Genomic DNA, 24510 nt, shown 5'->3' on the forward strand with positions numbered 1-24510 from the left:
CGAACTCAAAATTGTACTCGTTTCGCACTTAAAGTTTTGTTTATGATAGCAGTGCCGCTTGGAATCCGCCGGATGAGCTAATGATTTTACCGCTGCGGTATCCTTCTTGGGATCTGCGAAGCTCTCCGAACTTGTGGAGACCGTTCCGGTTTGGCTCTGAGCGCAAACGACGTCAGAGGCGCCGTGTTTGCTGTCCTCTCAACAGCTCCCGCGCAGCTTTTGGACAAGCCGACTGAGATTGAACGCAGAGTTTTTAGAATGTTAGCTTCTAGGTAGTCGTGAAGCCTGTAGACAGTCGGAGAATGGTGGGCTTCGATGACGTCAAGCGAATATCTGTCGGTAAAGGCAAGCCATCGCCACAGCAACGTGCTGCCGCATCTTAACCGACCCAGCTAGTCCACGGGTTCAATCAGAGCGCCCAAACAACGCCAGATTCACCGTTTTGCTTTGAGCAGATTACCTGATCGGCATTTTACTGAAGCTACGCCCCTTGAAGCCTGGTCCTATCTTTCAACAGCCCGGAAAGCCAAACGAGCGCTTCTGCAGTACAGTCGCCCACAAAACTTTAGGGACCAAGGAATCTGAGAAAAAGCCTAATATCTCGGCAGCCTCACAACTCAGCGTGGTGTTCGCATTTCCAGCCGCTGCTATTGTATATGCGAACAACGTATGTCGGGTTTCGCCGGATGCTTTTACAGGTTGCTCGGGAATTTGACGTTTTATGAGATCCCGTGGGCCCGCAAACTTTTGTGGTTGACTGTGCCCGAAGGCAACGAATTTGAAGGCACGACTTCATATAGGCATGCTTACGCCTTGTCTGTAGTGCCCGTGATTGATTTCTACTCCCGTCTTCTTTCTCTCTTCACTTCGCGCCCCTCCCCGTTCCCATGTGTTGGGTAGGAAACTGAACGAAATCTAGCTAAACCTTTCTCTGTTGAATGAAAGTTTTCACCACCACCACCCGTCCTCTCTTTCTCTCAGTTCACGCTGCGACGGCGTTGGGCGCTTTTATCGAGGCAAGTGCCCGCACAAGGCGTGCTTCGAACAGCCGACACAGAGTTACCGGCACGTAGAACGCGAATGGTGGAGACAGCGTTCGATCGAACGTGGCAACAGCGACAAGCCGGAAGCGAGGACGAGTGCAAGCAAACAGGCAAACACGGAGCGCGCATCGCGCGAGGTTTAAAAGGCGACGGAAAGATAAGGGGCGGGGTAAGGAAAGGTTGGGGCAGTGGGGGGTGGGGGGTGGGGGGGGGGGAGGTGCAGTGACGAACGGGAGCCGAGGCATCGATATTGATTTATTGCCGGTTGTCAGCGGTTGCGAGTAGTTTGCCGCCGGACGGGACGAGTCGGGCGCTCGAAGCGGAAGTTTTGAGCGAGGCTTTTTTTTTTTTTTTTTTTTTGCTAGATAGAGGCGACACGCGGGTGTACGACGGCGATGCAACCAGCGTCGTTGCCCAGACGCGCACGAAAGGAGGGATGTAAGGTGAGAAGAGGGGGTGTACGGGGTCAGGATGCTTTGCGAAGAATCGACAAGAATCGTCGCTTCCCCGCGCTGTGTGCGCAGTTGCGGAGAGGCCGGTTGGGAAAACGACACGAATATGAAATGAACAGCGGGTAGGCGAGAGGGAGAAAGAGGGAGATAGGGCTTCGAACCGTGCGTCGCCGTGCGCGGTGAGGAGCTGTAGTTGTCCGTTCGTGCCAGTCCATCCGGAGGTACTGCCTGTTGGCGAACCATTAATGCTAATGCGCGCACGGCGTCGATGCGTGGGTTTCTCCAGGCGCCTGGTCGCTTCTAATGCTGCCCGGGGGTGAATAAAAATGACGAGAGCGAAGCAGGCGATGAAGTGAGCCGGTCCTTCATTTCATCACAGTTCGTTCTTTCTTTTTTTTCTTTATCTTTCTTTCATTATTATCTTGAGACATTTTTTTTTTTTGCTCGCTGATATTTCTGCGCCTTTTTTGCATGGTCACCGATAACGATGCTTTCTGTGCCTGAAAAAAGAAATCAGGGCTGCAAAGCGAAGACGCAGCTGTAGCGCTCAGAATGCGCAACAACACTTTGGTTATGTTGGAGGCAGGATAGTCAATAAACCCGCCTTGCATGTGCCATACAATACACACACATATAATACATACCAAACTACATGCCTTAAGGCAAGTCTCCACCTTAATAAAAATAAATATAGAGACAATGGGCGCGATCTACTTTCCCGCCGCTATGCGGTGCTCAATGACAATAACCTGTCGTCAAATGCGGACCCGCAGTGTCTCATAGAGTCCGAAAGGAACAAACGGGCGCCTAAACACGTGATATGCGTTTAATTGGTTCTTTTCCTTGGCAATACCGTTTGCTCCCAAACGGTGCACAAACGAAGAGAGTTCAACACCGTTAATATTTTAGTGTTTCTGCAACGTGGATTTGGCTTCTCAACTCTAAACGAACCGATATTAGGCAAGGGGCGTGCCGCGAACTTCGCTTGGATTTGTGCGTAGTGTAATATCTCAGGAGTGGTACAGCGCATACGGCTCTCAGTGACCCGCTGGGCTTATATTACGTGGCCGAACAAATCACTATGTCGCTGTAATCGCTCTCCCAGGCCTTGTGCGACGGTGGTTGCCACAGGCTTCTCCGGAATGCCTTGACAACTTGCTCACACTTCCCGGTACAGCACGACATTCTCTCCGCGAAGGGCAAAGGACTCTAATTCGAGGTCCTCATCCGTTTTTCAGTGTAATATTTATTTTCTTTTATCGAAAAGATGCAATGCGGCCGAAGGTGAGCGCCGCACAGGTGTTTTTGCACGACATTCTCTGTTGGCCGTGTGCCTTTCTTGCTTCTCGTGACTATACGGCGAACAAGTATAGTAGCCTGGAAACGAAAAAAAGAAAGCCGCAAGTTTACGAGGACAATGCTCGTTTACTTGCACTTGCACGTCTCCCCGGTGCTTATTTGCCTCTGTTTCAAGTCAGCTGTCTGTATCTGTGTAGAGTCGTGAATCGACTAGTTCAGCTTAGACCTTCGTTTCTTTTTTTTTTTTTCTAACGGGCCTTTTTTGCCGTCTCTTCTTGTGTTCCTCTCGCAGCGCGAGTCCAGAGCCAAAACGCGAGAGCCGCCTCACGTCCATCATCGACCAGCTGCTGATCAACAAGACCAAGGACTACTTGCAGCAGTGCAGCGATCTCACGAAGAGCACCAACCACCACAACAACAGCAACGACACTTCCCAGTCGCCGGCGCTTGACCCAGGTGAGAATGCCGCACGCCCGTCTTTCTTTGCCCATTCGTTCGAGGACTAGATTCATGCACCTTGTAACCATGACGGCTATTCCTTTTTCCCGTAACGGTAATAAAGATACGTAATTATGTGCGTAGAAATGTCACAAAATGATAAAAAAGTTAAGCACGAAGAGCTTTTAGAAGAGTTACAGAAGGTCCCGTGTGTGTTTATGCGGGCTCATTGTGTTTCATCTCTCGCTAACGGACCCCCTTATAAACACCCGCGGACAGCTCACGATGCCCCGTCTGCGACGCGGCTGCCATCGTCTTCCGTCGAGACGTGTACATCCTGCTTAGTTGCGCAACGATGTTCGAGAGTTGGATTGCCGCTGGATGCCTGTTTGCTATAACAAACATCTTCGATGTGTTATTCGATGCGGGAAAGTCATGGGGTGCGTCTGTGAGTGCGATGCTCCAACTCTATAACGCACTGTTCCTCGGTCTCCTGCGCTATAGCTTACCTGTACTGGGTGGGACCGGCAAGACCAACCTCCGTGCCCTCCAATCTGTACAAGCTCAAGCTCTGCGAATTTGCCTTGGTCTTCCTAGATGTGCGTCCACGGCAGCAACAATAGCCATCGCGCATGACCACCCTATCAACACGTATCTTCAAGTCGACACTTTGAGGATGCATATCAGGCACTTCGCCCGACTTCCATCGCATCATCTCGCCTCCCTTCCTGCCGCTCGACCTCGTTCAGCGTTTAGCAAGATTATTGCCGCCAACAATGGAACTTTACCGTCAAACTTCACGCCTGCAGCACGACCATCTCAACCGCTGTGGTGCCTCCATCCACTCCAGGCTGTCCTTGTTATTCCCGGTATCAAAAGGAAAACAGAGATGTCAACTTTTGCCCTCAAACAAACCGTGCTTTCAGTGCTACATGAACAACACAGAGGACGCATCCACGTTTACACTGACGGTTCTGTATCCTCTAATATTTCAGCTGGAGCAGTGGTGATTCCCACAGAGTGCGTCACCCTCAAGTTCAAGACATCTCACATTACATCATCGACGGCTGCAGAACTCGCAGCTATCCGTGCTGCTCTGGAGTTTATCGTTCAGAAATCATCACATTCATGGTCCATCTTATGTGACTCAAAGGCAGCTCTTCAGTGTCTGATGTCCCCTTTCAACCATGGACCTAATGAGCAACTAGTCGCAGACATCCGACTACTCCACCATCACGCAATCAACAAGGGACACAACATCATCTACCAGTGGATACCGGGTCACTGTGGAATTTCAGGAAATGACAGTGCGGACGACGCTGCCCGGTCGGCTCATGATGGCGCCCAGATTATACCCATACCACTGTCAAGAACAGATGCAACCACAAGTCTTCGCTCCCTCGCCCGCGAGCTTACACAAAATCTGTGGAACACCAGTGACTTCACGAACGCACGTCTCCACAAATTGGATCCACATCTGCAACTCCGCCTACCACCAGGGTTGCCACGAGCGGAAGCAACACTTCTGTGCCGCCTGTGGCTCGGCGTGGCGTTCACGAACTCATATTCATTCCGTATCGGAATGGCCGACAGCCCTACTTGTGACACCTGCGGCTGCGAGGAGACGATTGAACACCTCCTTTGTGACTGTCCCCGTTACGCAGTGCGAAGAACAGTGCTTGTGACCGCTCTCGCAAAACTGGACAATCGCCCGTTTACAGAGGAAAAAGCTCTAGGACATTGGTCCAGACGGGCTTCGGCACTGAAGGCCTTAAGGGCTTTGGTGAAGTTTTTAAGGACGTGCGAATTGTGTGACCGCCTTTGAACGTTGTAGAGCGTAGTTTCGCGTTACTCTGTGAATTTTCTTTTTTTTTTCTTTTGTTTTCCTCTTCTTCTTCTTTCTCCTTTTATTCCCTTTACCCCTATCCCCAGCACAGGGTAGCCAGCCGGTACTTACACTGGCTAACCTCCCTGTCTTTTCCCTCCTTTGTCTCCTCCTCCTCTCCTTCGATGTGTTCGCTTACTGCGGCGTACGAGTCGAAGACGACTGTCCTTCTTTATTCTTTTTTTTTACTGAATCAAAAGAAGGGCAAGTTCCTGTGTGTATGCATTGTTGGCGTCGAGCTTTATAACGTGAAATCAATATGGAATGAGCATTCTATTGTGCGCTCATCATTGGTTGTGCTTCTGTGGCCGGGACACCAACGTCGGGAGGAACCTAAGCAGCAAACGCGACGAGTAAACCGATAAAGACCGTCACACCAAGGCCAAACTGGAAGCATTCGGAGAAGAGTCGGTCGAAAATGCGTCCCTCGATCGACCCCCTGCCGTTCACTCACCGCGTTTGCATCCTTACTTTTTATTTTTTTTGTCTGTGAGAAAATATGTCGACTGTTGTAGCGCAGCTTCGTTGATAGTTGGTCACACTGAGTCTATGCAGTGTTTATTTATTTCTTTAGAGAGGAAAAGAAAGAAAAAAAACATCAAGAGACTTCTGAGAGCGCCAAAAATCAAGCCTCCGCAACTGGTATAGAAAGTTATTCATGAACAGCAACGTGCAGCCGCCGTGCTACTTAACACAAACAATGAAGACAAATGTTGAACGGCTCCGCGGGAGGTATCATGTAAGGATTCTCTTCCTTTGATTCTACTCGTTCCTTATCACCTGTCGCAGTGAGGGGCCGATACTGGCGATAACGAAGGCGTGGAACCGCGTCAACCAATGACGGAGGGCACATAGAAGAGAAAAAAATGAACGAATTCCAGGGTTTCACGCGACAAAACCACGATTTGATTATGAGGCACCCCGTAGTGGGCGACCCAAGATTTATTTTGACTATACCAAGGGATCTTTCAAATACGCCACAATTCACGGGACAGGGGCGCTTTTACATTTCGCCACCATCGATATGCGGCCGCCTCGGCAAGAATTTCATCCCGTGACCTCGTGCTTAGCAGCGAAACACCTTGGCCGCTTAGCGATCGCGGCGGGTAAGGAAAACTGAAAGTTATCTTTACATTATGCGGGCCCCAAGGACGCCTTTTGTAACTATCCATTCATTTCTCCGTATATCATTTCCTCGCGCAAAACGTGCTCCACCCCTTTCGTCGGGATGGCCCCTCGGTGGCATGGATGATAAGAGATACACGAGCTAATTGCTACGACGTGGCTCCTCAATGAATGCGACCCCAGTTGTAGCATTTTGGGGCGATCGTTTTCACAAAGCCGCGCACTTCTGTCTTTGACGTCATCGGCCACTGGGCGGCGTGGATGATCAATGAATGAAACCGCTGAAGGAGAGGATTAGGAATGCTCACAAAACGCGCCGCCACTAAGGCCGTATTTGGAAACCGTGCGTCTCATTTTCAGTTCTTTTCTTCTGTTGTAACAGGCTCGGCCGCCCCCTTTATCGTCGAAACGGATCACTCGTCGCGACCTGCGTATAAAAAGGAATTAAAAATCACGTGGGTACGTTACAAAACACAGATCCTGGTCTTCATTCTTGTACGAATAGTATCATCTGTTTTCCGAGTTCGCGTGTGATAATCTACGCACCCTTCCCTGGCTATAGTTGTTGGACAGACTACTGTTCTATTTCCAGAAAAAAAAAAGTGAGGTTTTCTTTCCCGTTATACAGAGAGGGTGCTGTTATTCAGTCATAATCGTTACAGAAGTTGCTGTATTACACCTAACATGGCATAGTGAACACTAGACAGTAGCTCTCGTGTTTATCGTCCTCCTTATGAGTTCTTCCTTTAAGTTATGACAATTTCGCCAGCAATAATTTCTAAAGTCCACCGGTGCGAAGCTCTACGTATACACTCCTCACTGAACAGTGTTTATCAATGCGGCTGCACAGCTCTCTCGGCACGGCACACCGTAAGATAACTTACACCCTTAAAATTGAACAAGGAGGAAACGGGTCTATAACTCGCACCCTTACACCTTTGGGTGTAAAGATGCAAGAAGGGTGTAAGGATGCGAGTTATACATCAATTTACGCCCATGTTCACTTCTGATTGCGTCGATTGTTTTACAAGTGCACCGATGTTGGGAATTCCAGACCCATTTAACACCCTTGTGCACTTTTAATTGCGTATATTATTATACAGCGCTCTCTCTCTCTCTCTCTCTGTATCTATGTACTGTACGCTATACCGTCGTGCCAAATCGCGGACGCTTTGACGGCTGAGAAATCGGGAACGGGGTGAAGGGCGCTCTTGTTCAGTCCTGCGGGGTGCGCACCACTTGCGTCTCTCTGACAGCTAGCTCTCCGGCGAAGGCCGCCGGCGCGCCGAGGTTGAACGGTCCGGTCGCGCGCGCAGTTAGAAACGCTCCGGTCGTCTTACCCCCCCCCCCCCTACCCCCACCCCCACTTCCATTAGTTTTATCTCTCCAGACATTCGGCGCTGCTCTGTCTGTGTACGCTGGAGCGATCGAGTGCGTCCTGGGCCCTGCATGCGCGCATCTCTTCTGAGACGCGCGCATTTGCGCGCCTGTGTCTTTAGACGAGCGTACTGCGTGTACGAGTGAGTCGTTTAAGAGTGCCTTGAAGTCGCGGAGGTCGCCCAAAGTGTACTCTTGTGTGGGTGCTATTTTTTTCTTTTTTTTTTTCGAATGACTCTCGGTGTTTGGTCTGGCTGATGCCGAAATTGCTTTTGTTATTTGCTTCTTTGTTTTCGTTTTCAAGCGTGGAATTTGGCTTCTGCCAGTGCGGGGCTAGCTGTATATTATGAAGGTGCCACTGCAGATATTCGTAGGCCGCATAATCTACGCTAGCTTTGGTTGAATATGGTCGTATGTTATCGTGTACAAGACTCGTATGATGATATATATCTTGAATTACTGGATATGGGGCACTCGTCCTTTTTTCTTTTATTTATTCGTTGATAAAGTATGAATCGATCCTGTCAAAACGCGAGACAACAAAAGGTAACCAGACATGAAAATGGGAAGTGTACAATCCATTTCTTTGGAGTGAAACGCTCATGGCAAGACATTACATTACTAACAAATTATTCAGTATTCCCATTTATTTTGTGAGAAAAGGCGGGGGAATGCGGGAGATGGAAATTCAAGACGATGAGCGAAACGTGAACAAGGTGAATGCAGGAGCCAACGTTTCGACAAGTGGACTTGTCTTCCTCTCCATTTATTTTGTGTAGCTTACAGGTGGAAAAATATGAAGAGTATCATAATCTGCATTGTATATGCACACTGTCCCATACCTTCTCTTGCGGGAACATAAAAGCGGTGTTTTCGAGCATTCCTTTCGTAGTCCCACTTTCTAGGAGTCGCGAAATTGAGCACCGTCGTGTGTGTTCTTTGCCGTGCACTTACTACCTTTTTTGCAGCTCTTCACTGAGTCAATACGATAGAATGACAAGCTCCCATAGAATCACGGCTATCCGTCGACGTCTACAAAACATTTATCGACGGCCATATTCGTTTAAATTTTTCTCGACGCGCACAACCGAACCCACTCGCTATAGCAGCGTTCACTCAATATTCCCTTACGAGCCTTTGCCTACGCTAACGAGCGTGCGATTGCCACGTTCCTGTTTTCATTCAAGACGGCGCGGAGTCCTTGCCCCATTCTCACGCACGACTCAGCGGGTGAGGCGGGTGTCATTGACGTCGCTCGCAGTGCACAACAACGCCCTGAAACTGAAAGGCACATGCAGGCAGGAAGGAGACGACGTGTATAATGCAATATACTTTCAACCAAACGTTCGTTTACACCACCGAGGCGGCTATATATTTCTCGAATCTCGTTAACATACTCGCGTTTACACCTATCACGATTCGCGCTCCCTCTTCTTTTTCTCGTTATTTTTATTCTTTTGCGTCCCCGTATTCGCCGCCGATTCTCGAGCGTCACCGCTGGGGCGTCGCTTCGGCAAATCTCCCTTCGCGCCCGCATATTTAACGCCGTTGCCCCGTTGTGTCCTTCCTGCCATCGGCGGCAGGTGTAACCTCGGGCCCGGCTGGGTTCGAAAACAAACGACCCGAAAACGCGCGCCGCGGCCCCAACTCAAAAGGGCGGACCCCTATACCGGCGGCGCATACGGCTTTATGCGGCGCTGACGGAAGCGCTTGTTAAAAGAGCGCGAAGGTGGTGGTGGCGGCGTTGCTTTTGCAAACGAGCAACCCCGGCCAGCCGGCCAGCCGTCGCCGCTGCGTTGTTGCGCCTCGAAAGTGCGACTGCTCGCCATAGCGTGCGAGGCGCCGTCTCGTGTCATCAGCATGCGGCGCCACATCCCCGCGCCATATCGTGGCCGCGGAAGGTCACTGGAACGTAAACCTTTCGCCGGCGCTGTTCGAACGTCGCGCGCGCCAACCGTTGCCAGCGGGCGGGCGGGCGGGCTTCGGCGGGGGCACTTTTGTTTTTTTTCTCGCGTAGCGCGGGGCGACGCGCGGTGTTGTTGCATGGGCGTTAGCCGACAACAAAAAACGCGTTCCGCCGAGGAAGCGTTGCGCGAAACGCTGCGGTGTTTGTGCGCTGCGCGACGTCGCTCGCCTGTGTAGTTGCGGACACCTGTCTCCGCCTTGACGCCCCCCTTAGGCTGTTGTGTGCAGCACGCAAACGCATCGGGAGAAACGCGTAGTCTGAGTCTAGAGAGAGAGAGAGAGAGAGAAGGGAAGAATGAAAGGCAGGGAGGTTAACCAACCTGAGTCCAGTTTGCTACCCTACACGTGGGGAGGGGAATGGGAAGTGAAAGAGAGAGAGAGAGAGAACCTAGGTGTAGGATGTCTATAGTCGGGCACTCAAGTCTGTTGCCTTCAGGTAGTGAAAAAGCGCTCGAACTGCTTTCTGCGCTAACGAACTGTGAGGCCAGGCTCCCAAGATCTTCGCCTCCGTAGATGGCCTGTCATCCAGTCTATTCAAGGCACACTGGAGAGTCTCACGTTGATTATCGAAGCGAGAACAGTGGCACAGAAGGTGACACAGAGGTCTAGCTGCACGCAGGGTTGAGCTGAAGACATTGCGCGCTCAGTAACGTCGTTGCCTGTCCTTATCGTGCCGCATGAACAGTCCTGCCATTGTTACGCGTGACACTTTCAAAGTTCCGTAAAATTTGGTTCGTTTTAACTGAATACCCTCTGTTGATATCATCTCACAGGTCAGATATGTATAGTTACTCCGCATGGCCAATAGCGCTGATTCTGGTTTGCTCGCTCGGTGGATAGGGAAACGTATTTGCATTTAAACAGAGACAACAGAAGCGTTCTAACTGGGTGTCTACTTTATCGATACTTTCACTATAACGCTGCGGGGAAGCTTTCCTGAAAACATCGCGACCATTCGCCTTAAGGTTATCTCAACTTCCCCCGTGCACGTGCTCGCGATATACTCACGTGCTAAACGTCCCGGTACACCGAGGCGCGCAACTGCCGAAACGACAGGCTACAACAAGCTCCCCTGTATAAAAGCAAACTACGGACCAATTGGCTCGCAAGCATCCGCAGCCCTGAACAAGACCCGAGTCTCGGTAAAAAAGAAGTACTGTGGTAGAAGCGCTTCGTGGGAGTGGTACACAGCATTGAGCAGAACACTGCAGCCTTTCTTCGTTTGAAAGGGGCCGCGTGTATACCCGAGGAAGCCGCCAAACCGTATACCTGAGAACCGATGTAGCGGGTTTTCTATATCCTCAGCGGCACTGCACCGAACTATACATTCTTGAACTAAAGAAAGGAAACAAAGAAAAGGAAAAAACGCACGGTATACATATACTTGCCTTCGTCGCGCGTTCGACCCCGCGTGTGCATAGTAGAAGAACGACGCGCCCGTTGCGCCGCGCGGCACCCGCCCTCCCTTCTCGCGCCGTTGTATATTAGCTGTCGATTGCGGGACTTCCAGGCGCGAGAAACAAAGGCGCGGGAGTGGCCCGCTCGCTTTATCATGACTGTTGGGGCGCCATTGTTCGGTTTCCGTTTGACCTATTTTAACTTTTCGCCGAACACTATCATTCTCCGCGCTCACTCGCGCTCCCTGCTGCCGCTGCCGCTGAGTGCTGCACGGCCGGGACCTCGACTTCTCGTCGTTCCGATCGTCTCGCCCACTCGCAATGCACACACGTACACACACGCACGCGCGCGCGCACACACGAACAACATGGAGGAGCGGCGAGCTATCTAGCTATAAGACCGCGAGAACGGCTCGACTACTGTGTCAGGTCGTTAAAGGGTTCAAGCGGCGGCTCGCCGAGGTCGTTTCCTCCTTGCTTTGCATCTCTCTCTCTCTCTCTCTATCGCGATCTTTTCATCTTGGTTTTGTTTTTCCGGGCGTCATTTTTCACGCGGTCGTTTGCTGCAACGCCCGCATTGAGATTGTTGACCGCGCGGGAAATATAGGCTGGGCGAGAGCGGTTCATTTTCGAGCTGATGACTTTGACGGGAGTAAGGACGAACGGCTAAGACGCGGAGTGAGTGCGCCGTCGTTTTGTTTCTGTTCCGACTATCGAGTTGACTGTATACATACGAAGTAGGCCCTAACCACTCTAAACAAAACTTGGACAAACAAGAAATGCCGTTCGTTGTGCTGAGCGAGAGAAAGGCAGCTTTGGAGAAATACGGTGCACCTGTGATGCTCTACTTAGAGCAAATATAGTATGGGTGGTGGAGCGCTCTTTAGCGCTCGAGACACTCCTCCGCCCGATTGTGCTCTATTTCTTGAGTCAGCAAACCGACAAAAATTATTTGAAATACAAAGGAAGTCGTGTGAAGATGCTACAGAAGGCAGCGCATTTCATTCGGTCACCAAGCAGCCGAGTAAGATGAAAACTGCACATTTCCGACTGCTGAGATGGAGCATGTGTCAGTGTGCGTTTGAACTTGGCCTGCAGCCTGACATGCTAAGCAGTGATGCAGCGCGCAAGGGAGGTGAGTGCGATTGTATGCACCTGTGCCTATAGGAGGTAACATTAAGTGATGTCAGCTTTTGTAGAGACAGGTTGCGTTCCGTATACCCCGAGGACAAAGTCGCCAACTGGGAACCGGGAGAACAGAATTATTTGAATGAGAGCATGTTGCCCATGTTGCCCACATAAAAAGAATATAGTCGGTAAGGTTTCCCACCCACTATGCGTTTCAACGTCAAAACATCAGTAGGCTTGAATGGACGTTCTGTGATTGACGCGCTTTGCAGACCATCTGTACTGCAGCCGCCGTCGCTGTTGCTTTCAGTAAAATCACAATCCTGTATCAATATAACCTACGCTCAATTGCAAGGCAGCCATATTGTACTAGTGGCAACCGCCTTTCTTAGGACGAGCTTACGTCTACGCGAAGTTTTAAACGTTCTATGCATTCGCGAATCTTCGTTGTGCCCCTTGCGTTACAGAATGAGACAAGAAAGCTTGTCTGCACATAGAAGGTCGTTAAACTTTGGGAGAAAGGATATTTGTGCGCATCAGGGATGGAGGACAGCGCGGCCGCATATCGGCCGACCCATTAACTCGAGCTAGGTCGTTGCCTGTGCCGACGAACCACAATGATCGCACGATGGAGGTGGTCACTCCACCTGTTTGTCCGAGACACGCGGTCAAGAAGAAAGCCGCAAGGGAATGATGGGTTGGGCCCTCTCTTCTCGTCACTGACAGCGGTGGCGCACTCCTCCATGAACGCTGGGAAAGGATGAAAGTGTCCAGCCGCGTCATGAAATGCGGGAGCTGATGCATATATTCTCGAGACATCCCGTCGGAGACGCGCAGCGACGCGCCGCAGCCGACATCGTTTGTCTCTCGACTTCGCTGCAAGCTTTCTCACGCCATCTTACTCCGGCAGGGAAGAAGGAAAACCGCGCACGAGACAAGAAAAAATAAAAAACATCAAGAGCGGGATCACGGAGAACGCGCGCGCCTGCTTTATTTAAATGTCGCGTAACGCGGGAACGACGAAACTTCAGCAAGGGCAGCAAGGCAAAGGCGACGAGCCCCTTCGTGTCCCCTCGGACTCGCCGCCTCTTCTCAGACTCTTCTCAGCGCCATCCGACATGTCAACGCTGAGCGCCGAATTGCTAGCGTCTTTCGCCCAGAACATCCCCAGGTCACTCTTCTCTGCCGCACCCCGAACCTAACCCCCTCGCCAACGGCTGTCTGATCGGCGTGGACGACGGCCTCTGACGAGTCTCGGGCGGCGTCGCGTCGCAGCGCGCCCCGAGATCACTACGAGCCCCAGCAGCGCGTGAGTCGATCGTGGCGAAGGGGAGAAGGAGACAGGTCGAATTAATTCCGACGCGTCTCCACGTTTCGGCCGTGCGCCGGCCCGGTTCACGGCCCCGCGGCCACCCCGCAGCAGCGAACCACAGCTCCTTCGCTTCGGCCGCTGTGCAAAGATCACGAGGGAGAGGAAGGGAGGGGGGGGGGGGGCAGCGGTGATGTCTCACGACGCGCCGCGCTCCTCGACTCTCTGTTTGCATAGCGACCGCGGCGCGCCGAGAAGCGGCGGACGACGCCGCTGGCAGGCCACGCAAACAAGCGCCTGTCATCGACGACGCGGGAGAGAAGTCCACCGCCCGTCCCCAGCTCACGACGCGGGTGCGCGCGCTCGCGCTGCCGCATGCGTGTCGCGCCCCCACGTCGCGACGCGCTTACGCTCTGTACGTGCGTTCCTCCCGTACGTGTGTGTGTGTGTGTGTGTGTGTGTGTGTGTGTGCGTGCGTGCGCTGCTCTTCCATGTATACCGTTCGTGCTGCTGCTGCTGCTGCTACTGGCTACCGCTCGCACCGTATATATATACACACCCGGACGCTTATGCATACCGGAGCGAGAGAAGGCGCCAGAGCGACGGGTGTCGGGGGCAAGCGCGGCCGGCGTCGTTCCTCGGCGGCTCCCGCAGTGACAGTGACAATGGGAGGCGGTCACGATTGGCGCGTCACCGCGGGCCTCTCCTCTGTCTCGCGTCATTTCGCGTGATCTCGCTCAGCGAGGCGGGCAGGCAAGCAGGCAGGCAGGCGAGCAGGTAGGCCGGGGTGGAGCGTGTTCGCGTATAAACCCCGCTCGTGACCCCTGGCCGCGACGACGCTGTCCTTCTTCCTCTTGTCCGCGTAGAGGAAGAATGAGAAAGGCGCCCCGCACGTGACCTGCCGTCCTGTTCGAGACACCGACTGCTTCGTGGCTGCTCGATGTTTGTCTGGTCCGCGTGTCTGTATCGGTTACCACCGTGTGTGTGTGTTTGTGGAGGGGGGGGGGGGTTGAGACGAGTGTGTGAAGCTGTGCGCAAGCCGCATCGCCGAGCGTCCTGTGGGAAAAAAACGAAGAGTTCGAGGAGTGCGCATCTCGGGCTCCGCCGGTGTCCCGCTGCATGGCGGAGGCCTCATCGAGTGACGTGGCGTACGAGTCGTCGAGCGGGTCCTGTCCCTGCCAGAAACGGCGGCTTTACTGTTTGGCTTTGCGTAGCACTGCGCATCTGCCTGGCATGGACTGAGCAAAGCACGGCGCAAGGAATTTCGATGTTCTTAAACCGACTTGCGGGCGTGCAGTATCAGCGATAACAGCTCATCTTTATTGAAACGTAACAAGGGCACCCTTGCTGGCTCACGTTTAGGTCCCGCGGACATGTCACGTTTAATCGTATCTTTCAACTCCACATATATGCGAAAAGACGAAAGCTGTACGTTTTTGGGACAATGACAGTGCTCCTGCTTCGTGAGTTTGAGCAAGCTACAACGAGCCAGATATGTAGGCTCACTGTAGTCAATGGATAAATTAGGAAAGCCGTTTGTCTTGAAACAAAGAAAGAAAGAAAGAAAGAAAGAAAGAAAGAAAGAAAGAAAGAAAGAAAGAAAGAAAGAAAGAAAGAAAGAAAGAAAGAAAGGCCGGGTCGAGTGACCTGTTCCAGTGAATTCGTGGCATGATGCCGCCTCCAATCAAAAAAGTTGCATGATCCAGGATGTTGTTATGTATATATATGAGTTATTTCGACGCCGCAGCGTTCGATAGCTTATGCGATGCTTCTATCGTCGATTTTCCTCGCGTGCACTGTAGTACTGCAGGCTAGGCGCGCCGAGTGCGCTACATTAACTTTTTATGCAATCGTATGTATAGTAACTCAGTTCTTAGATACAGTCTGGCCCCATTGTTTCGTTATTTCGCAATCTTACCTCGTAGAACCGCATATCAATCCTTTTCCCGCTGCAGCTTCTTTTTTCTGTTTCTCACACGAAACAGTTAACCTTTCCGAGGGCGTGCCATCGGTGTTTATACATGTCCACCACCGCATTTCAGAGCTCCATAGCATCCAAATATAAAGAGCACACGTACGCTACCACTACCGATGAATATCTGCTCCATTAGTTACAAAAGACAGAGCACTCGGCATAGCGAACGACAATGAGTGCTCTTTTGTAAGCAGCGGGCAACGCCACTCGATTATACAACGCTACGTGGCTGTATTCAAGACGACCGCGCAGTCCTATTTCAACACATGGCCGCTGCGGAGCCTAATTTTGAATACGTTGTCCGCAAGACGTGCGCCCTCTGCCGCAAGAACAACAGTGCGGAGTCCAGCCGTGTGAGTGAGCCCATCTGGATTCGCAAGCGCACACGACGTGGGTGCAGCCGGGGCGACCGCTCCCGCCACCGCATCGCAAGCGAATATATATATACATATATATGCAGCGCAGTCGCAACCTCGCATTCGAAAAGCGAGAACTGGAGCCCACCCCCCTTGCATTTCGATGGACAGACCGATTCCTAATGGCTTCCTAATTGAAAATTCCGCGAACTGAGGGCCGGCTCCGGTCGGCCGGCCCTGATCGATCTACGTCACTCGACAGCGCTTCGTTGACGGATGACGCGTCACGAGCGGCCCTCCAAGGCGGGCGCAAGAGCGCGCGCGCGTAGTCGCTTGCGCTCGAGCGCAGACGCTCCTCGGGGAGACGTGATCCACTTTATAGAACGCCCGCTGCTTCTACTACTTCTTCTTCATCATCATCATCATCAACATCTTGCACTTGTTCTTCTCTTTCTCTGTCCCTGGTTGCTCGGCTGCGCGAACTCGCAAGTTCGCATCTGCTCGCTCGGCCCTTGTCACTTTGTGCCCGTCCGCGTGCATGGATGCGTGCTTCTACTCCGCGTGCAGTTGCCAGAGGTGCGTGCGTGCGTGCGTGCATTTGTGTGTGTGTGTGTGTGTGTGTGTGTGCGTGCGTGCGTGCGTGCGTGTGTGTGTGTGTGTGTGTCTTTGATTGAGAGAGAGAGGGGGGGGAGAGAGATTTCCTCTCGCACTCAAACCGTTACGCGCAGCGGGATGCATTTGCACAATAGTGCTGTTGGTGCAGCTCGCTCTTCATCTCCAGAGAGAACGAACAACTATGTGATACGAAAGCCAAAGTAAGTTCTACCTCGAAACGCTGGGATAGCCTAAACTCTGGGAGGGGGAGTGCACGTAGCTGCGACGCCCCAAGCCAAGCCGCGTTGCTCTGCGGCCACCCTCTCTCGGGAAACAATTAAGGTGCGCGTGCGTGAGTGACAGTTTAGGACGCGCGCGCCTACACTACCCATCCCGCAAAGCGAAGCGCGCTCGCAGGCGCATGCGCGAGCGGCCGAAACGCGAGACGACATGGCGCGAGTGAGTCGGGACGACTCGCTCGAGCCAACCGCCCGTCCAGAGGGACCTTTGCGAAAGAGGAACAGAGCGGCGTGAATCATCAATCATCTTTAAAACGCTGACCTGCCCCCTCGGCGCTAGATATCTGGCGTTCGGCCTTATAGTACTGCCGTCCATCCCCCCCTCTTGCCGCTTCGCCTTTCTTACTCTTCGCAAGTGCACACGCACACACAGAGAGTGCTGCTCCCTCGTCGATAGCCTTTGCATCCAGAGGGTGGCTGCACGTTGGAGACTTGGAAGGCTCGATGCCCGCTCCTGCGGCAATGGATAGCTTCGCTGGCGCTCACCTCGCCGCACAACAGGCCCGAGCGCGTGTCCTTCTTTCCGCGTTGCGTTTGTTGTTTCGCTTTGTTGTCGTTCTCTGCGAAAGCGGACAGTTCATACGTGCGAGCGCGGAATATAAGTGTCGGCGGCACCCCCCACGCCCATAATTTATTTGGAGCGCATTGTGTGTGGCAATCGGGCGGCGAAGATATGCATCGACAGTATATATAGCCAGGCGCTTGCATCCTTTTCAGAAAGCTCGCGTGGCGCGACGGTATATATATTTTTTTAAAGGTGGATTGGCGGCTAGAAACGCCCTGCTTGGCCCACGAGTGAGGCCACCTTGTTAGCTTTTTTCTCCCTCTCTCTCAATCTCTTATCTTTCAGTGGTGCTAATGAGTGGGGGGGGGGGGGAAAGGCGCCAAGTCGTTGCACCATTGACGCTCAGTGCAACGGGCCGTGGCTATGCCCTGGCACGACAACGGCCGAGCATGGCTGCGTCGAGAGTTTACGAAATGAGGTGCAATTAAAACGTGATGCGACCTCATCGACCATGAGCTATAATAGAACACCAGGATAGGATCGCGTTTGCAACGAAAGCTGACACTCACCTTCTCTGAACCTAGCTTAGGGATAATTTGCCCAGGACGAGACCGTATAAGTGACAGAGGCGGCGCTCGTTCTGTTTCCAGCTGCGACTGCTGGCTAGGCCACGCTTACACTCTATTCAAGAAAGTTCTTGTGAGTGCAACAGATTTGCATTGACAGAGCTGACTTCTTGAGCCTCACTTTCATAATCGAAATGATCATTAGTAGTTAACTTGTGCAAGCATGTAACTGTCGCGCAACAGACTTGCAATGCGTTTCGAAAGCTTGGGTTTCCAAGACGCCTCAACTTCTATCCCTGCCAGGCACGCCAGAGGTCCCCGCTATTTCGGGTTGATGCCGAGGAAGCTATTTGAACGGATGTTCGCGCCGGCAAGTTTAACTAAGGGATTATTTACTTATTAACATAAACATCGAAAGTAAATAAAAAGAAGTGTGCAAGAAAAAGTTCAGGTAACCGACACGAAGGGGACATAGTGATATGCTTTAATTTGAATTAGTACGCCTGACTGCATACTGTGTAAAGCCGGTCTCGAGTCGGAAAACACGGCCTACGTACTTGGACTCTCTTTGTCGATAAATTGAAGCGCACTGCGCAGAGCCGTGAGTTCTGCAGCTATGGACGTCATGCCATGTGGCGTCTTGAATCGCAGTGTTATTCCTCTCGTCGGTATAAACACAGCACCACCAGAACTGATCGATGTAGTCCATCCGTCAGTATAGATGTGTACGTGGCTACTGTATATCTCGTACAACAGGAGTGAGCTCAATTGTTTTAGTGCAGACGGTGGTAGATCTGACTTTTCCGGAAGTCCTGGAATTCTGAGGTTTACTTCAGGACGGCACAAACACCATAGAGCAGAAACCGGCCTGGCCGCATGTGTGTACCCCGATGAAAGCGAGGCACGATATGCACTGACAGTTGTGCTAAATGACGTGCGCGGTCTTTCCACGGTGAGTGCGGCGAGGTGGTGGCAAGGGGCCCGGGCAATGTGCCTCACAAGTGCACGCATTGTCTCGACGGCGATGTGCGTCGTGACTGAATAATCTTGAGCAGTGTCAATAGTTTCAGCCGTTGACGCACTGCGTGGTAATCCAAGGCACATCCTCAGAGCTTGGGCTTGAATGCTCTGAATCGTACGCAAAGTGGGTTTGCAGGTGTTGGATATAACAGGTAGGCTGTACCGGAGGAACCGAACAAACAATACCCTGTACAGCTGTAACATGGATTGTTACAGCTGTTACCCCGGTGAGCACGTAGAATGATCGCATTTATAGGTAGCTAGGTAGCATAGGTAGCTACGAACGCAGAGATATATCATGCCACCAAGTCCTATTGCTTCTAACGCTTTAAGGATGGCTTCATGGGTAATATTATCGTAAGCCCCTTTAACGTCTTGGAACAAGGCAGCGGACAAGCGTTTACAGACATTCTGGTATTCGACGTACGTTACCAAGTCGACAACGTTATGCATAGGTGAACGGCCGCGTTTGAATCCTGTCAACATGTCTGGATAAATTTCATAGTGCTCTAGGTACCACTCCAGGCGCGTAAGAACCATCAGTTCCATTACTTTTCCTACACAACTAGTAAACGCGATCGCATGGTATGATGCAATGTCCAAAGGCGACTTGCCAGCTTTGAGAAATGGAATCAGGTGACTTGACTTCCATTCCTGGGGAACCGTGGCCAGTCTGTCACGAGTCGTTGTACACGAGCAGGAATGCATTTCGAGCTCGTTCACCAAGGTTACACAGAGTGCGGTACGTGATGCCATCTGGCCGCCTGCTTCAAGCAAACGCAGCCTCTAGTTCATCCAGAGAGAAAGGTCACTCCATACGGGTATCACGTAAGAATGGTGAGTAGTCGTGAGTCTGCGTTGTAGTGGAACTTGCTTCACCGGCAAACTTCCTACAGAAAGCTTCTGCGACTTCAGTATGTTTGCATCGTATAGTAAAGAGCCAGGGAATTAAATGGATTGCGCTGTCCAGGGGTTGCGCGAAGGCTACGAACAGTTCTCCATATAAGAGACAAAGGCTTTCAGTGATCCAGAGACTCGCAGAAAAACATTCATCGTTGTGAAGCCAGCTTATTAATACGGCGTTGGTATTTTCTTCTGTGTGCGTTTGACCAATCTCAAATCATGAGTGGACTTCGTGCGCCTGTATTTTCGCTCCGCACGGCGTCGAATTGCCCGAAGTTTCTGTAACTCGATGTCGAATTCGGTGCATGCGGAGCTTCTCAAAATCGAATGTGTGAAAACCTGCAAGACACCTTTTATTTCGTCCTCTATAGGCTGGATGGCATGGCCTCTCGAGAGCAGTCTTCCAGGATCTATTTATATTTAGGCCATCGATGGATTGGACGGCTCCGGAGAGCTTAGAGCTAGTCAGCCATTCAATCGTGAGATAAGTTGGGATGTGGTCACTTCCCCGCGTTTCCAAATCCGAGAACCATTGAACCCTTCTGCTAAAGGAACGCGAAACAAAGCTAAGGTCGAGGTAGCTACTATACGCTGTTCCTCGCAGATATGTCGGACTTCCATCATTTAGCAAACAAATTTCTCGTTCAAAGACAATAGACATCAATCTTCTGCCTCTCGAGTTAATCTTGGAGTTTCCCTGGAGATAGTGGTGGGCATTGAAATCTCCAGTAATAACCCACGGCTGTGTAGTCGTCAAAATTTCCCGTAAGCGCTCGCAGTTTAGACGACTTGGTGGGGATAAGTAGGCTCCCACAATCTCGAAAGTGACCTTGGTCTTCTTCACAGTCAAGTACATGTACTGGTTTTCATTGTCAGGTGACACTGGGTCACAAACATATGTCAAGTCACGGTGTATGAGAACAATAATCTTGCTGCATTGCCCGTGAGTGGAGGACATTATGCACTCATACCTGGACAGCCGGATGAGAGATGACAGGTTTGGCTCACAAGTGACAATAATGGGAAACTGATTCACCAATACAAACTGTCGAAAGTCTGACATGAGCGACTTATGTCCTCTGGCTTTCCATTGAAAGACAGATGCATTTTGGACTTCCTCTCGAAACGATGTCATCTGGCAGGCCATTGCTTTACTCTAAAGCTGCAAGCACTGGACCCAGGGTGTCCAGCACCTGCAGCGCGCTCTGGGCAGACGTGGTTTTCACGTTGCTTAGTTAAAGCTCGTATAGCATTCATCAATGATCGCAACATTATTATAATCTGGCGATCATCAGGCGTCGTTGCATCAGCGGTTTGTGAGGGTGACGATTGCGGCGGTATTCGAGGTGTCTTCATGGCAGGTTGTGCACTTGGAAGTGCGGGCCACTCTGCAGGATGATCAAATCTTGTCACTTTCGTCGTTTTCGCGGTATCTTTCTTGGCTCCGCTCCGCGTTGATGCAGCAGCCTCCTTGGCGGAAGACGGAGTGTTGCTTGTTGCGGCGTTTGGTTGCGCTCTTCGGTGGCGATACCGTCGCCGCCTACGGGCAGTTGCGGTCTTGCAAGTATCGTAGTTTAATGTCTATAGAGTTTCTGCAGACTGAAGAACAGGTCTATAAGAAGACATGGTGATGTACTGTGGAAGTATACACTACAGATTGGGAATTTTTATAAGGGAAACTGCACTAGCTTCCTCCTGGCTTTCTGCAGAAGCGAGTCGCGAGGGCATGATCACAGCATATTTGCTTCCTGACAAAGGTCTACCATATGGCTGGGTCCTTCTTCCCATAAGTCGACGTGCTGTTACATTGCATGTTGCGTTTGCGATGACGCCAATAGAGAGAAAGCGGAATATAAGGCAGGGGTGTTACTCAGTGAAGAGTCTGGTTGGTTATCCTACGCTGCGGGAAGGGAGAAGGGGAAGAGAGACGAGGGCGAGAAAGAGGGCGTAGAGACGTGCACGGACAGTACTTGAGTCAAAGCAGCTCGTACAAACCAGACGTTCTGAGAAAGCACAAAAGTGCCTTCACTGCCTTCTGAGCCGATGATCTGTGGGGATGGTGCTCTAGCACTGTCCCCACCGAGGACGGTCACTAAGAGGACGATCATCTAATTTCCTCAGTGTGTTGGACAAATATTGTCGTTGTGCTTGAAATTGAGGACAGTGGCGCGAAAGGCGGGCAAACACATTTGGGAGTGGCACGGCGTCGGATGTTAGAGGAGATTACGTTTATCGCAGGAACAGGACGGGCGCGGTGTTCGCTTGACAAAAGTAACTGGATTGCGTTAAAACAAGCCTTTATCAAACGCAGAACTCATTTCTTTTTAACTTTTTGATCAAGTTGGTGTATACCGGCACTTGCCGACTTTACTATACATTATTCTGCTCGGCGTAATGTAAGCGCTACGAAACAGAACAGAAAGCTCACATGTCTTCTTTTTATTTCACACTTTTTACATTGTGCCAAGTAGAATAATGTGTAATGAACTTAGTCATTTGTGATAACGCGGCGATAAAAAAAGGTTTCGAATGCGCGGCAACACTTATCTGTCGTTTTAAACACTCGGCGCCAATTAGCGCTCTGATGCGAGCGCACTGACAACACTGTGACTCAACGTATATTTGAATATATCCATTGAAGATTCACTCAAAGTCAGGGGTTAATTATTTCTAACGCGCTTTAACAGCAAAACCGGAAACATATTGCTTGTTTTGTTCGTAATTTAATATCGTGGCTCGCACGTTTTCATATTACTATCTCGTCAAGGAAATGGCGTAAAGTGTAAGGCAGCAGTCGGATTTTTACAGTTCTTTATTGTCATTTCTATAGTTCGCGCAATAAACGTTGAAAGTGGTCGCTCGCCAGAAAGACCCAGAACTCGTATAGCAAACACGCGCTTTCTTTTTTTTTTCTTTTTTTTCTCACCTTTTACCGAAGAGAGATACCAGCTTGACTTTCAGGAAGGCGCAGAATTCTGCTCGCGCACACACGTGTGCACACGATGTGAAATAAAGGAGGGGGCGATAAATGCGCACACGACGCGCCACATTCTGAAACGTAACACCAGAACGGCAGAAGGTGATTGGGTCGCCGACTATTTGCATTCGCGGAACGCCCCGAGGCCGTCGTGTGCGCAAATTCAGCTCAACGATGCTCCAGCTTTTGTTTATTGTATTTGCGTCTGTTCCTCGCCGCGCGAACGCGAGATTTGTTTTTGCGATGGGTGGGGATACGCGCGCTTGACGAATAGAGGTCGCCGCCGGGAAACCGCCACCACGGGTCGCGTGTGAGTGAGGGTCGCATAAATCTGCCTGCATATTGCTGACTCGTTTTTTCCCTACGTGGCCACTATCCAGTCTTCCAGAAAAGCGCGGTTCTCACCGCGTAGCTCGCGTGTATATTTGGCTGCGTTCCCATTCGTCCCTGCAAGCAAAGCTGTCTGACTCGACGTCTAAAGAAGACAGCTTCTTCTCCGCGTCAGTCTGCTGCGCATTGGAATGCGCATTGTAACACGAACATGATGATACCCGCCGTGGTTGCTCAGTGGCCATGGTGTTAGGCTGCTGAGCACAAGGTCGCGGGATCAAATCCCGGCCATGGCGGCCGCATTTCGATGGGGGCGAAATGCGAAAAGACCCGTGTACTTAGATTTAGGTGCACGTTAAACAACCCCAGGAGGTCGAAATTTCCGGAGCCCTCCACTACGGCGTGCCTCATAATCAGAAAGTGGTTTTGGCACGTAAAACCCCATAATTTAATTATAACATGATGATGATTATGATGATGATGATAACTGTATTATGGCATCCCCTTTGAAGCCAGGCGGCGACAAATAGTCACCTATGGGCTGTTTTAGCTAATTAAGATTCACTCTCCCTGGGACACTGGCTGAGACCGTCCTCAGCACAGAAGGCGTTGAAACCGTTGTTGCGCTTCGTGTGGAGTACTGGTCTTAGAGACAGACTTTAGGCATTGCTGTATTCTCCTTTCTTTTTTCTCTTTTATTCTTTCTCCTCCTCCCTTTTTTCTTATAATATATCTTTTATATTATCTTTTATTCCTCTTACCCCCTTGTCCCAGCAAAACGTAGCCAGCGCCGGTCTGAGAACTGGCTAACCTCCCTGTATTTCCGCCTATTTCTACTCCTCCTTATTTGCATTCTATAGCATTTTGCCTATCTGTACTTTATATTCTTCATTAAAATTTCTATCAATATATTGTTAATTTATGTAGCTATGCCTGTAACGTCTCCTGCTCCGTATTTTGCTTGCTTGCTTTTCTTTCCACCATTACTCTAAACGCCTTTTCAATTAACGCTCCCACCAGCTTTGAACACCGGCGATTCTGAAAGGAGACAATTTCTTGCTTGGACCTCGTTCTCCACCGAGCGTCGATGTTTTTTTTAAACCAAGCTAAACCTACATGTTATCGAATAGTTTCCTTCAAAAAACTCACAGAAACGTTTAAAACGTCAGTTCTTTCATTCACACCCTATTTGAGGCTACTGGGATACACAATATGCGTAATTACACATGACTCGTAATACACAGTTCTGCATTTGTAACACTAGTTTGTGTCGTCTGTTCTTGGGTGACAAAGTTATAATCTGCATCGTCTGAGACTTCCAGTTTGTCTCCTCGAAGTTGTGCTTCTTGGCGCCCACGTCAGAAGTGGAACAGGGCGTAACAGACGGCGACTGTGGCTTCGGCTGCAGCGCGAAGGTGGCAAAGTGATAGCTATTTATGACTATTAATAGCTATTAATAAGTAATAGCTATTTGAAACACGCGTTTGAAGGAATAAATTTCGGGGAAATTCCTGTAAAACGGCTGTCAGGCGCTTGAAGGCAGGAATCATCTTTAACGTTGTTGTTG

General features: G+C 50.9%; 1 protein-coding gene across 7 annotated transcripts in view; it reads left to right on the plus strand.

Annotated features, from left to right (window-relative positions):
• LOC135904617 (sterile alpha motif domain-containing protein 11-like) overlaps window positions 1–24510 on the plus strand; it is a 523025-nt gene that overhangs the window by 252327 nt on the left and 246188 nt on the right. For all 7 annotated transcript variants that reach the window (XM_070534069.1, XM_070534065.1, XM_070534066.1 and 4 more), the window contains exon 3: window positions 3087–3250. In XM_070534069.1, coding sequence (XP_070390170.1) covers window positions 3087–3250 — 164 coding nt within the window. The remainder of the gene's footprint in view (window positions 1–3086; window positions 3251–24510) is intronic.

Source organism: Dermacentor albipictus, chromosome 2, assembly GCF_038994185.2.
Source record: "Dermacentor albipictus isolate Rhodes 1998 colony chromosome 2, USDA_Dalb.pri_finalv2, whole genome shotgun sequence".
Taxonomy (NCBI): domain Eukaryota; kingdom Metazoa; phylum Arthropoda; class Arachnida; order Ixodida; family Ixodidae; genus Dermacentor; species Dermacentor albipictus.